At 38.9% G+C, this 15,930-nt stretch overlaps 1 protein-coding gene across 1 annotated transcript in view; it reads right to left on the bottom strand.

The window, feature by feature from the left end:
* The window catches only part of GALNTL6 (polypeptide N-acetylgalactosaminyltransferase like 6), a 1,169,120-nt gene that overhangs the window by 110,670 nt on the left and 1,042,520 nt on the right, over positions 1–15,930 (bottom strand). Inside the window, exon 7 of the mRNA XM_057724757.1 lies at positions 1,099–1,216. Within this exon, the coding sequence (XP_057580740.1) occupies positions 1,099–1,216 (118 nt within the window). The remainder of the gene's footprint in view (positions 1–1,098; positions 1,217–15,930) is intronic.

The raw sequence follows: 15,930 nt of genomic DNA on the forward strand, positions 1-15,930 counted from the left end.
GTTATTGATTTCTTTTATGCATAAATTCAAAAAGTTTAGCTGGATTATTAAATTTGACTTTTACTATATTTCAGGATACATTTTATTTTTTTAGCAATAATTGGTTTGATTTTATAATAGAAGTAATTAGGAAAGCTGATTTATTTAGTGAGATTTCTGTATGATAAATCTTGCAAGAATCAGTCTATCTTCTATATGAATAATGACAATGATAAAAGAAAAAAGAAAACCTTTTGCACAGTTTATTTTGCTTTGGTTATCTAGTCTTCACATGCTGTGGTAAGTTTTTTCATTTACAAACCTTGAAATTTGATATTCTATCATATATCTGTATATATCATACATGTATATATGTAATAAATGAATGTATATATAGGTAATAAAGTATATAATTTTGGTGGGTACTTATGGTCAAAGCAAGCAGATACCTGGGGAATTTCAGATAAAAAATAAACAAAAAACTCCCTTTTGGAATTATATAAAGAATAGTTTTAATTTGTCATTCATATTTTATTTATTTGTTTTTAATTTTTATTTTACATTGGAGCATAGTTGATTTACAGTGTTGTGTTCGTTTCAGGTGTACAGCAAAGTGATCCAGTTATATGTGTACATCTGTCTGTTTTTTTCAAATTCTTTTCCCATTTAGATTATTACAGAATTTGAAATTACTCTTCTGTTACTGAAATTGTGGAGTAGTGGTTATGAGCAAAAGGTGAAGTATTATTTCAAGAACAAACACAATGGGCAAAAGCTCCAGTAATTCCATTTCTTTCAGCTTCATGCCTCTGTCGCTCTGTTCTAGGTGCCTGAGAAGGAATGCACTGCCCGTGGAGCAGTAGAAGTGCTGGCATACCACAGTTCCTGCCTGCAAGTGGGATTTTGAATTTTCTCTACTGCATTTCTTTTACGGCATAACTACATCTCACTGAAACATCAGGCAGAAGTAGCTTCTCTCATTCAAAAGCTGAGGTGGGAAAATGACATGTCTATTTTCATTGTCGATTTACAATGTAGATCACAATACAAAATGATACCATTCTATTAGAATCGTCAAAATTATGCCGACCTAGGGTGGAAAGGGTGCTGATGGCTTACCTTAAAAGAGATTTCATATTGCTCTCCTCCCCAGATTTCCAAACCTGGATCATAGCCACCCAACTCCCAAAACCATTTGCGATCCACAGCAAAGAGACCTCCAGCCATAACGGGAGACCTGTGAAAGGAACAGAATAACTTTAAAGGGCTGTGAACATCAGGGACCATGGCATTTTCCTTGGGAAAAAAAGCGCAGACTTTAAGAAAAGTTTCAGCGGTCAGTGCAGGGAGCTTTTCCACACTGGTTTTCTGTGAGTGGACATGAGTTCTCACCGGGTCTCTGATCGCTCCCAAAACACCCATGAGCTTTGAACTTCACAGTTCAGGCTCTAAAGCCACTAGTGCCCCTTGGAGCTGAATACTGGCTCCATATGTTTGTCATCAGAGAGAAGTACATGATGACTGGGGACTGATATATTGGGAAGATCCATCAGTTTTATGGCTTTTTCTCAAAGTGAAAGAGATCTTATACTATCAGATAGATAAAAGTATAGACAACGCAGTTGTAGACCATATCTTTGATTTAATCTCTCCAAACATCTCCTATTTCCAGGTCGCGTCCATTTTACAGACTATGAGATGGTCAGTTACAGTAAAATAACCAACCAGAACTGGTTATTAACATGCCAAACTTGGAATTAAAACTAGGTCTTTTCACTTTAATCATGTACTTTTTAAAGTCTACCTTTCTAGGATCAAATACTAATTTTCAAGTTTTCTGCTCTCACCAGGATATATTGCAGTCACGTTGCTATGTAATGAGATAATTTTTAATCATTGGACCCTGCCCTAAAATTTTTTTGCAGCTTAAAGGGAGCTCTTGTGTTTCATCATTATTATTTTGGCTGTGCAGCTTGAGAGGATCTTACTTCCCCCACCAGGGATCGAACCCGTGGCCCCTGCAGTGGAAGGGCAAAGTTTTAACCATTAGACCACCAATGAAATCCATTCTTGTGGTTTTGAATGTTCACTTTGTGCTGGCTCTTGGCTGACAGCCTTGTCCATTCGCCCTGATTAATCCTCACAGCAGCCCTAGGAATATCCTCTGTACTGTTGGGAGAAACAGGCAGAGAGAGGTAGGGCCCAGCACCCAACGATGTAGCACCAGGATGCGGTGGTGCTAGGGATGGACCAGGTGCTCTGATTTCAAAGCCTTTGAGTTCTTTGAAAGACTGTCTCTGTTTCAATGTTTAGGGGGTGAAGAGAGACAACTGCATAAATATGGACATAAAACAATCAGGGAAAACCTTATGCAAACCAAGCAAATCTGTAAAAAAACATACACAGTCAATATAGTTTTTGTGACAGTTTTGTAGATTTTTTGAAACAAAGGATATTTGTACAGAAGAGTACAAGACACTAAATGTTGAAGACACATTTAAAAATGTCTAAATAAATAAGACACATCAATTTACAGACCAACTGAAGTTGTGCTCTTGGTAACATTTTATGAAGTGCTTGAGGGACATAATGTGAATTTATTTAAATGTGTTATATATTTCAAAGTTTTTGCATATTAAGGTAGTACTTGGACTAATCAGTTTTAGATTTTTTTAAAAAATGTGTATACTCTATGTAGATAGAAAGATTACAAGGCAGGAAAAGGGATTTATTTTTCCTTCTAGGAAAGTGAGCTGGATTCAAAAAATAACCCAAAGAATCTCATGTGATTTTAAGATTTTGTTTGAAATAAAAGTCTTAGAACCAGATATACTGTACTTTAGCCCTCTCTCCAGCAGCCTAATCTTTTCCCATTCTCCATGCACTGAATTTCAGAGGGGAATTACAGCTGTAGCTGGGACAGATTAGGACCGTACCATGTACTGGGTGCAGTTCTTCAATGAGCACATTATCTCTGTGTCATCTTTGATTCCATAGGGCTTGGGTGTAAGCGATCAGAAATTCTCAGTCCTATTCAATCTGAACCACAGATAGAAAGATCTTAAGTCCTACTAATATATTCTCATTTGATTGTGTAAAACAAGAGACCAGAGTGCAAGAGAATTTACATTGTGCAGAATGAATCTCCCAACTAGAATTATCGTAGATATAGAACTAGTACAAATATCAGATGAGAGAAAGTCCTAGATTGATTTTTTTTTATTGTCAATAATTTGTTGGAAACACACCATTTTGTTTTCTTAATGAGTTTATAAAAACCTAACCATGGAGTGTATTTTTAGTTACTGTGAGGCAGAATAAAATAAACTCAAATAGACGTCTTTACCTTCATTGGTGTTTTTTGCCAAGCTCCAGAGAAATTAGTGTTTCCTATTTTGATAAGTGTCAATGGCTGGTAAGAAACACACCTTTTTTTTTTTTTTTTTTTTTTTTAACTCATATCTGTCCATGAATCTTTTGAACGGTGTAATTGCAGTATAGTTGACATCCAATGAGTTGCAAATATTTTAAGTAGACACTTTGATAGATTTTGACTTATGAATAACCCTGTGCTGCCGTCACCACATTTGAGAGAAAGGAACACATCTATCATTCCCTGCCCGCCTCCCCCAGAGTTTCCTCATTTAACCTTTCCCTCCTGACCCTCTCCTCATTCCCTTCCTCTAGGACATCACTGATGTCTGTCACTGCAGATTAGTTTGCATTGTCTAGAATTTTATATAAATGGAGTCCTACAGCATGTACTCTTCTTTGGGAGGGTCTGGCTTCTTTCACTCAGCATCATTATTCTGAAACTCACTCTTGTTGTAGTGTTGTGTTAATAACTTCTCCGCTTTTTGTTGTTGACTAGTATTCCATTTGCATAAATATACCACAGTTCGGTTATCCATTCACCCACTGATGAACATTTGGGTTGTTTCCAGTTTGGGGTTATTATGAATAAAGCTGCTATGAGTTTTGTGTACGAATCTTTGTGTGGACATATGCTGTCATTTCTCTTGAGGAAATGCCTAGGAGTGGAATGACTAAATCCTATTGTAGGTGTGGGTTTAACCTTTTAAGAAACTGCCAAAATCTTTCCAGGAGTGGTTGTAACTTTATATTCCCACTAGCAGTGTTTGAGTTCCAGTTGCAACCTGTCCTCAAATACTTGATATGGGAAGTCTTTTGAAGTTTAGTCACTATAGAAGGGGCAGAGTGGTATCTTATCGTGGTTTTATTTTGCATTTCCATAATTATTAATGATGTTGAGCATATTTATGTTATTTCTGTCTTTTTCCTACTCAGTCTGGCTAGAAATTTATCAGTTTTATTGATCTGCTTAAAAAATTAGCTTTTGGTTTCATTGATTTTCTTTACTGTTTTTCAGTTTTATATTTCATTGATTTCTCCTGGGTCTTTATTAGTTTAATTATTCTACTTACTTTGTATTTAATTTTCTCTTCTTTTTCTAGTTACTTAGGGTGGAAGCTGATATTATTGATTTGAGACTTTTCTTTTTTTCTGATATAGCTATTTAGTACTATAAAACTCCCTTAAGTACTGCTTTAGCAGAATTCTACAAAAAAATGATATGCACTGGTCTCATTTTCATTATGTTCAAAACACTCCCCAATTTCCCTTTTGTTTTCTTTTTGTGACCTATGGGTTATATAAAAGTGTGTAATTTAGTTTCCAACGATTTGGGATTTTTTGGAGATCTTTCTGTTATTGATTTTCATGTAATTCCATTGTGGTCAGAGAATACACTTTGCATGACCTGAATCCTTTTAAATTTATTGGGATTTTTTAATGGCTCAAAATATCAAAATGTATTCTGTTGCCATTGAATGGAGTGGTCTATAAATATTTATTAGGGAAAGTTGGTTGATAGTGTTGTTCAAGTCTTCTATATTGTGGATTTTCTGTCTCTAGTTATCAATTACTGAGAGGGATGTGGAAATCTATGACTATATTTCTGGACTTGTTTATTTCTTCTTGCTGTTCTATCAGTTTTTGCTTCATGTATTTTGTAGCTCTGTTAATAAGAGCATAAATGTTTAGGAATTTTATGTGCTCTTGATGAATGGGCTTCATTCTCATTATGAAATGACTTTTATCATCTCTGGTAATATTCTTTGCTCAGGCATTGATTTTGCTTGTGTATTAATAGAGCCGTTTCAGCTTTATTTACATTTGTACTAGCTAAATACTAATATTTACACCTTTTATGTTTTTTTACTTTACTTTTTAAACTACTTGTGTTTATATTTAAAGTGGTTTTCTTGTGGACAGCTTATAGTTGCATTTTGCCATTAAAAATCTCTGCCCTTGCAGATGTAGAGAATGAATTTGAGGATGGGGGGTTGGGGCAAAGGGGAAGCTGGGGTGAAGTGAGAGAGTAGCATTGACATATATACACTACCAAATGTAAAATAGATAGCTAGTGGGAGGCTGCTGCAGAACACAGGGAGATCAACTTGATGATTGGTGATGACTAAGAGGGGTGGGATAGGGAGGGTGGGAAGGAGGGAGGGAATATGGGGATATATGTATAAATACAGCTGATTCTCTTTGTTGTACAGCAGAAACTGGCACAACAGTGTAAAGCAATTATACTCCAAAAAAGAGCTAAAAAAAAAAATCTCTGCCTTTTCATAGGGTTGCTGAGATCACTTACTTTTAATATGATTATTCCCTTGATTAGGTTCAAATCTATAATCTTTGCCTTCTACTTGTGCCATCTATTGTTTCCTTTTCCACCTTTTCCTATCTTTTTTGATTAATTGAATATTTTTCAGATTTCACTTAGTATCTTTTTTTGACTTAATGAAAACTCCTTGTTTTGCCTTTTTAGTGGTTGATTTAGTGGTTGCTATCATATACCTTTATTTTTTATCAGTTTACCTTCTGGTGATATTTTATAAGAACCTTTTGATAAGATCCTTTTGCTTCTATTTCCCCAGTGTTTGTGCCTTGTAAGTCATACATTTTTACTTTTATATATGTTATAAATCCCAGATCATATTATAATTATTTTTGTTTAAGCACTCAATTACCTTTTTAAAAGATTCAAGTAATAATATTGTATATATATGAAATTATATTATTAAACTATTTCCATTTTCTTAATTCTTTTGTGTAGATTCAGATGTCTATCCTTCTGCCTAAAGTACTTCCTCCAACATTCCTTGTAGTGGGAGTGTGATGAAGTCTTTCATCCTTTGATGAAAATTCCTTTTTGTCTGCATTCTTAAAAAGGTACTCTTGTTGGCTATAGAATACTAAGTTAACAGCTTTTTTCTTTTAATCCTCTGACGATATTGTTCACTTTCTTCTCACCAGTATTGTTTCTCGTGAGAAATGTGGTGTTATCTTTATCTCTGTTTTCCAGTATACAATGAGTCTTTTTCCCTCTGGATGCTTTTAAGATCTCTTTGTCATTGGATTTGAGCTATTTTTTTATGATGTGACACATGATGTATGGGTTTCTTGGTATAGTTTCTTGTGTTTGATAATACTTGAGGTTCTTGGATTTGTGGGCATAGTTTCCATGAAATTCGGACAATTTTAAACCATTATTTCTTCCAATATTCTTTCTGTTCTTACCTTTCTTTTATAGCCTACAGAGTATCCAATTATACACTTTGTTTTTTAAATTCTCTTTTTGTGTTTTATTTTGGATAGTTTCTATTGCTGTATCTTTAAGTTTACTAATCATTATTTTTTTATTTTTTGTAAAGTTTAGTCTCACACAAAAAAAGCATTTTTAATCTCACACCCTTTCTCTTTTCATCTTTAGGATTTTAATTTTGGTCTTTTTATATATCTACGTAACTTTTTGAACATATAGGTACTGTTATAATTACAGTCTTATTGTCCTTGTTTGTTAATTCTAAGTCACAGTGTCCACTTATTGAATTACCCGCTCATTACGGGTCATGTATTGGAGCTTCTTTGCCTGCCTGCTAAATTTTTCATTGAAATCTAAAACTTTTTGGGTACTGGATATTTTGAACATTTTTGAGCTTTGTTCTAGGATGCAATTACATTACTTGCAGGTAGTTTGACCCTTTTGGGTTTTGCTCTTAAGATTTGTTAGGCAGCCTGGAGCAATGCATAATCCACAAATTATTCACACCCTTAAGGCAAGACCCTTCTGTGTACTCTACTCAATGTCCTGCCAATCATTATGCCGTTCAATCTGGCTGGTGGGAACAGACACTTTTCCCAGCCTTGGGTGTGTTCTGGGCACTGTTACTTCTAATTCTTCCTAGTTGTTCCTTTCCCAGTCTTGGGTAGTTTCTTCACACTCATGCTCTCATCAGCCCTCTGCTGAGTACCCAGGGGGTACCCTCTGCACATCTCAGGGCTCCCTCCGAAGTGGCTCTCTTCCTTTGGTGTCTGTGCTTGAAATTCTAGCTGCCCTATTCTCCCCAGACTCTCAGCTCCACATCGACTCAGGCTGGTCCCACTTGAGCTCCCCTTCCTTATACCACCACCTGGAGACTCTCTCAAGTCAGTAAGCTGGGGAGATTCTAGGCCTCACCTTAGTTTTCCCATCTCTCAGGGATCAATGTCCTTCATTGCCAGATGTCACATATCTTGAAAACCACTGTTTCATGTATTTTATCTGTTTTTTCAGGGGGGAGGGTAAATCTGGCCCATATTACTCCATCTTGTTCAGATGTGGAAGTCTGCAGATCCACCCATTAATCATTATTTTGGAACATTTAAAAATATTTAATTATTTTTATTATTTATATTTACTTATATTTAAATATAATAGATCATATATTCACACATGTATAAAAAATCTTGCTCCTATTTCTATCCCCGGCCACTCTATTTTTCTCACCACAAACGACTATGATTTTTCCTTAGGCATCCTTCCAAAGAGATTTCATACTCATAGAAACAAATACAAATATATCTTATTTTTCTTCCTCTCCTATGAAAATGATTGTATGCTCCATATAGTGTCTTTACCTAATTCTTTTTAAAACTCCCTAAAGCAGGGGTCCCCAACCCCCAGGCTGGGGACTGGTACTGGTCCGTAGCCTGTTAGGAACCAGGCTGCACAGCAGGAGGTATGCAGTGGGTGAGCATGTGAAGCTTCATCTGCCACTTCCCATCGGTCCCCATCACTCACATTACCACCTGAACCATCCCCACCCCACCTTACGTGGAAAAATTGTCTTCCACGAAACCAGTCCCTGGTGCCAAAAAAGGTTGGGGACCATTGCCCCGAAGTATTTTCGTGACCATGCCATATTGAAGAGAGCTTCCTTGTTCTAGTTTTTCACGTTTGCTTTTATCCATTATGCATGTAGATGTATATTTATTTTTGGTGAACATTTAGATTATTTTCAATATTTTACTATTTCAGAACTTCTACAATAAATAATGTTGTAGGTACATCATTTCCACATGAATAAATCTTTAGGAGAAATTCCTAGAATTTAATATCCTGGTTTGTAATAAAGAGCAAAACTGTAAAAACTGATTTAGTTTTCCACTTCTGGAAGTTAAAAGTTCATCGTAAATTGTGTCCTAACCTGACACTTCACTTCAAGTTTCGTACCAGTCCAAACGCAATGATTTAGGGTCTGATAAAATAAGAGGAGAGTCAGATAAAAGTAGCAGTTCTACTGAGAAATTACAGCTCTATCATAAAATATTAGTATCCTCCAGGCTACAGGTCAAAATCACGAAGGACATGTCATTATTATGACAGTATTTGGAGAGAAATTGTTGAAAAGTTTCACAGGGTAATTAGTTTTTCTAAAAGGAAAGAAAGAAGAGTAAAGGATGGATTTGAGGCTAAGGAAGATGGTGCACAAAGGCTCCAGGTTGGGAAGGAGACTAGTAACAAGAGAGGGAGGAAGGTCAGTGCTGCTGAGGCCAGAGAATTAGGGGGATGATGCTTGGCAGGTGCACCTTGTGGGGCTGCACAGGGTGGGTGCTAAGAATTCCTGCTGGTCCACGAAATAGGTAATGTCAATGCAACACCAGTTATCCTTAAATTAATCGGTATTTGTCCTTTCCCTTGGATTGCCACCACCCTTCTCATCTCAAGCACAGAGCAAACCAGGCATCACCCTCACAGCTTTTTGTGGCTTGGCAAGAAGCAGCTGCTCAAAGACTCACAGAAGCTGCTCCTTCTAATTATCACCCTTCCCAGCCTGAGATCACACATGATGCCTGGAGAGAGAAGAGAGAGGGGGAGAAGGTAGACTCCCCTCAAGAGCTGTCAACTCCTGGGGTGATGAAGCCCCCCCCGCCGCCTTGCACTGTGCAGGTGCCCCTGGGCAATAGCAAGGCCCCCCATCTGCAACATACAGAGAGGATAATAAACCCCCCACCACCACGACTCTTGGCAGACTGCCAGGTTTGAAACCAAGTGGCTTGGGCAATGGGGGTCTTGGTGGCCACCCCTATGAACTGGCAGCTGTGGGTAGAAGGACAAATCTGATCATTTGGCCTTGTTGGGTTCTGGAACGGCTGTCCTCCCTGAGAAGGGGTAACTGCCTTCTGTGTTTGTGGATTGAAACCCATACCCCGTCACACAAATGTGAGTTAACTCTTGTGTAATATCGCAGTGACGTCAAGAGAAGAAGGATGGCTTTGTTCCTTGTAGATTAAAAATAAAAGATGTTAGCATGTCTTATAATTTTCTTCTCAAGGGAAATGAAGAAGGGCCATTGATTATTTTCAGCATGTTCCCCTACTCTCCATTTTCCCTATAATACTAATTTCCTGAAACCATTCCCACTGGCCCCATTTCCCGCAATCTCTGATTTGTTTATCTTCACATTCCTTGATTCCTTCCAAAATCCTCTTACTGGTTTTGTTCCCCTGGGAATAACACACTGTAGACATGTTTTACTGGGACTCTGTGTCTGTGTAACTTTAACGTATTAATGTACTTTATGGGTCTTGCTCATGTAATGTGGCAAATCAGATTTTGGGTTTTGCTATTAAAAAAACACTTGTCATCCTTGGGATGCCTTTTAAAATTAATATAACCATGAAGCAACATATTTCTATTGAAGATTCTTTATTCTTTGGGCCATAGAAATGTGACTTTTCTGAATACCTAATGAAAATCAATTTTTTATTTTATATTAAAGCTATCGAACTAGGTAAGGAATATGCTTTCCTTTTCGTTGACGGTAGACTAGTTTGCTTTTCTACATTAATTTTTATATTCCAAACTTAACTGACTTTAAGTTCATGAGGCAATAATGTAAAAGCATCCTAGAACCATTCTTACTTGGTATCAGTTAAAAACTCCTCATGTTCTCATTTGCAAATGCATCTTTCAAAGTGTGTTCTTGGTTGTCTTTGCTAAACTGGGATGTAGTTCTTAATGCTGGTAGCCTCACCCTGTGATTCCCACAGCATTCTAAGGAGTTGCTGGTTTTCCTAATATTCTCTGTTTCACATGTGGACTCTTTCCTAATATGTGAAAAAATGGTGTTTTAATAAAACATCTTTTTCCAGAATATTTTTGTCTGCTTTCCCTCATCTTCAGAAAGTGTTATTTCAAAATTTAATACATCTCATGTGTTCTTTAGGGATCAGAAGAGTAAAAAAAATCCTATTGAGAGATAAATATACATCAAAATTTACTTTTAAAATTGACAATTAAAGCCTAGGTGCAAAACCTAAGGGAAAATTTCCATTTGGTCTCTTAGAGATCTGGTTCTCAATTTCCTTTCATTTTAGTGGCATTAATGAGCATTCTGGACATGAGGGTTCAAGTGTGAATTTGATCAGAAATGAAATGGCATGATTTCCCTCAGGACTCCATCCAGGCAAGTCAATCAACATATAGGTGAACCACATAATTTTCAATCATGTAACTAGAAATTTTTAGTTGGCCTGTAACCCAGAACCATTACAGCTAAAGTATAATTATTTTCAACTAGGATTCAATTGTTAAGTAAATGACTACTGCAGATTAAAACAAGATATCGTTTCTAACAAGTTTGTTCTTTTAAGTATCAGGTCATTACTTACATTAGAATTTTGGAAAGATTGGCTGAATAACTCCTGATAAATTCATTTGTATCACTTATCTTTAAGAAGGTTATTTTGGGGTTTCATTTTCTTACTGTTTATTGTGTAATGTGAGGGGGTGTATACAGATAAGGAAAGGATGTGACCTTTATGCAAGGAGATGGTGACTCTAGGGGCAAAGAACGAAGTGGGTCCTGAGCTGGGAGAAAGAGGCCTCTTTGGAGGCTGGGATGCTGCAGTGGAGGGAAAGTTTGCATCCAATCGTAGGAAGCTATGAACATCTACCTGGGGAATATGGTTGTATAAAGGGAGAGATGGCTTTGCTGATGTGCAAGCTGAGAGAATTATATAAGTAATGAGGTGTAACACTTAGTGCCTGTGCCCTGAGCAAGCCAAGCTGAGTTACCTGAGGCTCTTCCTCTCTGCCTGCCAATGACTGAGGAGGCCCTGCGGACACATGACCAGGCTCTGTGCCTTGGCATCACTGCCCTTCTTCCAGGGGCTGCACAGACTGCCAAGCTTAATATTTAAAAAAAAATAGCAGCAGCATAAGTTTGTTCTCTAAATCTGTGACTCTATTTTGTAAATAAGTTTGTTTGTACCTTTTGTTTTAGATTTCACATGTAAGTGATATCATATGGTATTTGTCTTTCTCAGTCTGACTTCACTTAGTACAAAGATCTCTAGGTCCATCCATGTTGCTACAGATGGCATTATTTCATTCTTTTTTTTTTTGGCTGAATAATATTCCATTGTATGTATGTACCATATCCTCTTTATCCATTCATCTGTTGATGGACACCTAGATTACTTCCATGTCTTTGCTACTGTAAATAGTGCTGCTATGAACACTGGGGTGCATGTATCTTTTCGAATTATGGTTTTCTCCAGATATATGCCTAGGTGTGGGATTGCTGGATCACATGGTAGCTCTATTTTTAGTTTTTTAAGGAACTTTCATACTCTTTTCCTATTGGCTGTACCAATTTACATTCCCACCAACAGTGCAGGAGAGTTCCTTTTCTCCACACCCTCTCCAGCATTTATTGTTTGTAGATCTTTTGATGATGGCCATTCTGACCTGTGTGAGGTGATGTTTTGATTTGCATTTCTCTAATAATTAGTGATGTTGAGCATCTTTTCATGTACTTTCTGGCCATCTGTATGTCTTCTTTGGAGAAATGTCTATTTAGATCTTATGCCCATTTTTCGATTGGGGTTTTTATTTTTGTTTGTTTTTGAAATTGAGCTGCACAAGCTGTTTGTATATTTTGGAGATTAATCCCTTGTTGGTTGCTTCATTTGCAAATATTTTCTCCCATTCTGAGGGTTGTCTTTTTGTTTTATTTATAGCTTCTTTTGCTGTGTAAAAGCTTTTAAGTTTAATTAGGTCCCATTTATTTATTTTTGTTTTTATTTTAATTACTCTAGGAGGTAGATTGAAAAAGATCTTGCTGCGATTTATGTCAAAGGGTGTTCTGCCTAGGTTTTCCTCTATGAATTTTATATTACCAAGGGGGAAAGGGTGGGGGAGGGAAAAATTGGGAGATGGGATTGACATATACACACTACTATGTATAAAATAGATAACTAATAAGGACCTACTGTATAGCACAGGGAATTCTACTCAATACCCTGTAATGACCTATATGGGAAAAGAACCTAAAAAAGAGTGGATATATGTGAATGTATAACTGATTCATTTTGCTGTACAGCAGAAAGTAACACAACATTATAAATCAACAATACTCCAATAAAAATTAATTTTAAAAAATAGCAGCAGCAGCAGCAGCAAAAATAGCAGCAGAGATTTTCTGCTTTTCTTTCTGAGAGACAATAGTTCTTGGGCTGTATCCTAGGAGTGAGGGGTTCTTTGACTCACCAAGTAGAAGATGGACCCTAACAGTCACACAGGGAACAAAATGGGGATCTCAGATGTGTTTGGTCTGGTCAAGCCTGGTCCACTGGGGCTGGCATTCTCTCCTGCTGCTTCAAGAAGCCTGGGCTAGCCTGTTGCAGACATGCCGCCCAGCGCACAATCGCCACCGACTCCAATTTGTAAGTGAGACTCTCTTAGGCCTTCAGGCTCCTAATGAGCTACCAGAGGGCTGCTGCCACAGGAGGGGCCCCAGTCACAGGGTGCCAGCTGTCCTGCACTGCTTTGAGACGGAGGGGTTTCCCAGAATACTGGCCTGGATGTTGACATTGGGATGAGTTTTTCATCCTGTGTTGTTCCTCCTGTGAGGTGAGATCAGCAAGAGAGCCATTTAGTGGAGCTGAGTCTAAATTTCTTTTCTTCTGAATTTATTTAATGTATTTTATTTTTGGCTGCATTGGGTCTTCATTGCTGTGCGTAGGCTTTCTCTAGTTGTGGTGAGAGGGGGCTACTCTTTGTCACCGTGTGTGGGCTTCTCATTGCAGTGGCTTCTCTTCTAGAGCACGGGCTCTAGGCATGTGGGCTTCATTAGTTGTGGCATGTGGGCTCAGTAGTTGTGGCACGTGGGCTCAGTAGTTGTGGCTCGTGGGCTCTAGAGGGCAGGCTCAGTAGTTGTAGCGCACGGGCTTAATTGCTCCGTGGCATGTGGAATCTTCCTGGACCGGGGCTCGAACCCATGTCCCCTGCATCAGCAGGTGGATTCTTAACCACTGCACCACCAGGGAAGCCCTGAGTCTAAATTTCTGAGCCTCAGAATTGTGTGCCAACAAGAGATTTGCTGTTGTGAAGCCCCGAAATTCTGGGATGGTTTGCTTGGCACCCACTGACTGCTAATAACGGGTCTCATTTCTAATTCCAAGTATTTGAAGATGACATGTTAGCAATTCCATTATGTTACTGATAATGACAATAATCCTTGAGAGAGGCAGAATTTTAGATACTTCCTCAATTTCTAAGATCTAACATAAGCTTATTTTTTAAAGTTATCTCCACTAATGCCCTAGGGTCTGTTGCAATGTATAACTGGATTTCAGAGCTGCTCATAATGAAAGTAAAAGCCTTTTAAATTTTTTTAAAAAAGCTTTCTAATTTTTTTAGATTTGCAAATGCAAATGTTAGTGTTTAGAAAAGGTTAGTAGGAAAGGAATAAGGGCCAACCCATTATGCAAAAGCAGGTGGCAGAATTATGACTTTTCAGCTTTTTGAATAAAATGAGGAGGAAAACAAAATTATAAATCACAGTACAAATTTTATACTATTTTGTGTCGTGAATTATGTTTTTATTGCAAACACATATAATACTGTGTAATGCTTTAAGAAATTGAATATGCTTTTTGCTGCTTGCGTCATGTTTGGAAGAGTAGACGCTCCTGTGAAAGGATGTAAAGAGTTGGTGGGAGGAGAAGTCTTGCGTTTGTCTGTGCGGATTCCATAGGGCGTTAAACCAGACTATGGCCAGGAAAACAGTGTGGTGGTCGGGCTTGGGTGTTCCAATTAGGTTGGTGGTTCTGAAGTTCCTCAGGATACTGGTGCCTCCATACCTTCAATGGTTGGCACTGGTCTAACATGAGATGAAAGTGAACACTCTGGACATCCAAAGGCTGTACCAACCGTCATCTCACTGGGCAGTGGAGGAGAATGGATAGAAGTGCTAAGTGTTCTCTCAGGCTTAGTCTCCTGTGATATGACCAAGATGCTGTGTCCCTCAGCTACTCGTCTATGACCTAAAATGGTGTGTGTGTGTGTGTGTGTGTGTGTGTGTGTGTGTGGCTATACACATGCAATTGGAAGACGTACAAGAATGCCCCCAGAGTGACTGGTTCTAGAACACTTCCCCTCTCCTGGGAGGAGTGGATAGTGAGGTGTGTGGACAGAGCTGCTATTTCCTGGCAATTTTGCCATTTAAACAGGTGCTGCTAAACAAACACTGGGGTCCCCCCCACCCCACCCTCCATGCATCAGCTCCACCTGGTCTCCCCTTGACCTGTCTCCACCTGAAGTGGACAGGCAAGGCTATTGTCTTGGGTCCCCTCCTGTCCACGTCCCTCTTTGAGCAACGTGAGGAACTGGAGTCTTGGCTCAAAGCAGTATTTTGGATTTTTCCTTGTATTCCAAAATTAGGCCCCCAGTATAATTATCCTGCAGCTCTTACTGGATTCATTCATTTCTATTTCTAACCGGCCATGGGTTTTAGCCATGGCATATTACCTGTCAGGATGGTGACCACACGATCGAGTCAGTTATTAATCCTCTCTTCACAGGATCTGATCAGGGCCAGCTCTCCCCGTCTGAGGGGATGAAGAGGCCACATGAACACAGACAACTGGGTTATAGCCTCTGCATCCATCTGCCTGACAAAGGCTCAGCCTCTGACCACTGGATTTTCCTGGTTCTCTGGGAGTCCCTCGGGATGTCACCTGTGTGCGAGGAGCAACTCAGCCTGTGGTTTTCTACTCCAGCCGGTTAATTTACTTTGCCATTGTGTCCACGGTAGCCCCTCTGGAAGGAAGCTGCCCCTGGCCGTGGTCCTGATCTGCTGGTTCCTGGGATGAGCCTGCCCAGGACACTACCCTGGGATGGAGGCCTCGGCCATGTGGCTAACCCTGCACTGGAGTCACATGGCTCATGCTGAGTTTCACAAAGCCTTTCTCCAACTCAACTCTTTCTGCTTCTGAATCTGCTCTCCACGGGGGCCATGGACCAGCCTTCAGGACAGACATGGGGCAGAAGTCCATCCATCACCTCGAGGTTTCTTTATCAACTTGTTGCTCCTCTCTCCATTTCCCATGCTCCTCTGCTATGGTCTGAATGTGTGAGTCCCCCAGGATTCATAAGTTAAAACCTAACCCCCATGGTGATGCTGTGAGGATGTGGGGCTTTTGAAAGGTAAACAGGTCATGAAGGCGGGATGCTCAGGAATGGGATTAGTGGTGTGAGAAAGCTCCCTCGCCCTTTTCACCATGTGAGGACACAGAGAGAAGTCAGCTGAC

This window comes from Hippopotamus amphibius, chromosome 2 (assembly GCF_030028045.1).
Source record: "Hippopotamus amphibius kiboko isolate mHipAmp2 chromosome 2, mHipAmp2.hap2, whole genome shotgun sequence".
Taxonomy (NCBI): domain Eukaryota; kingdom Metazoa; phylum Chordata; class Mammalia; order Artiodactyla; family Hippopotamidae; genus Hippopotamus; species Hippopotamus amphibius.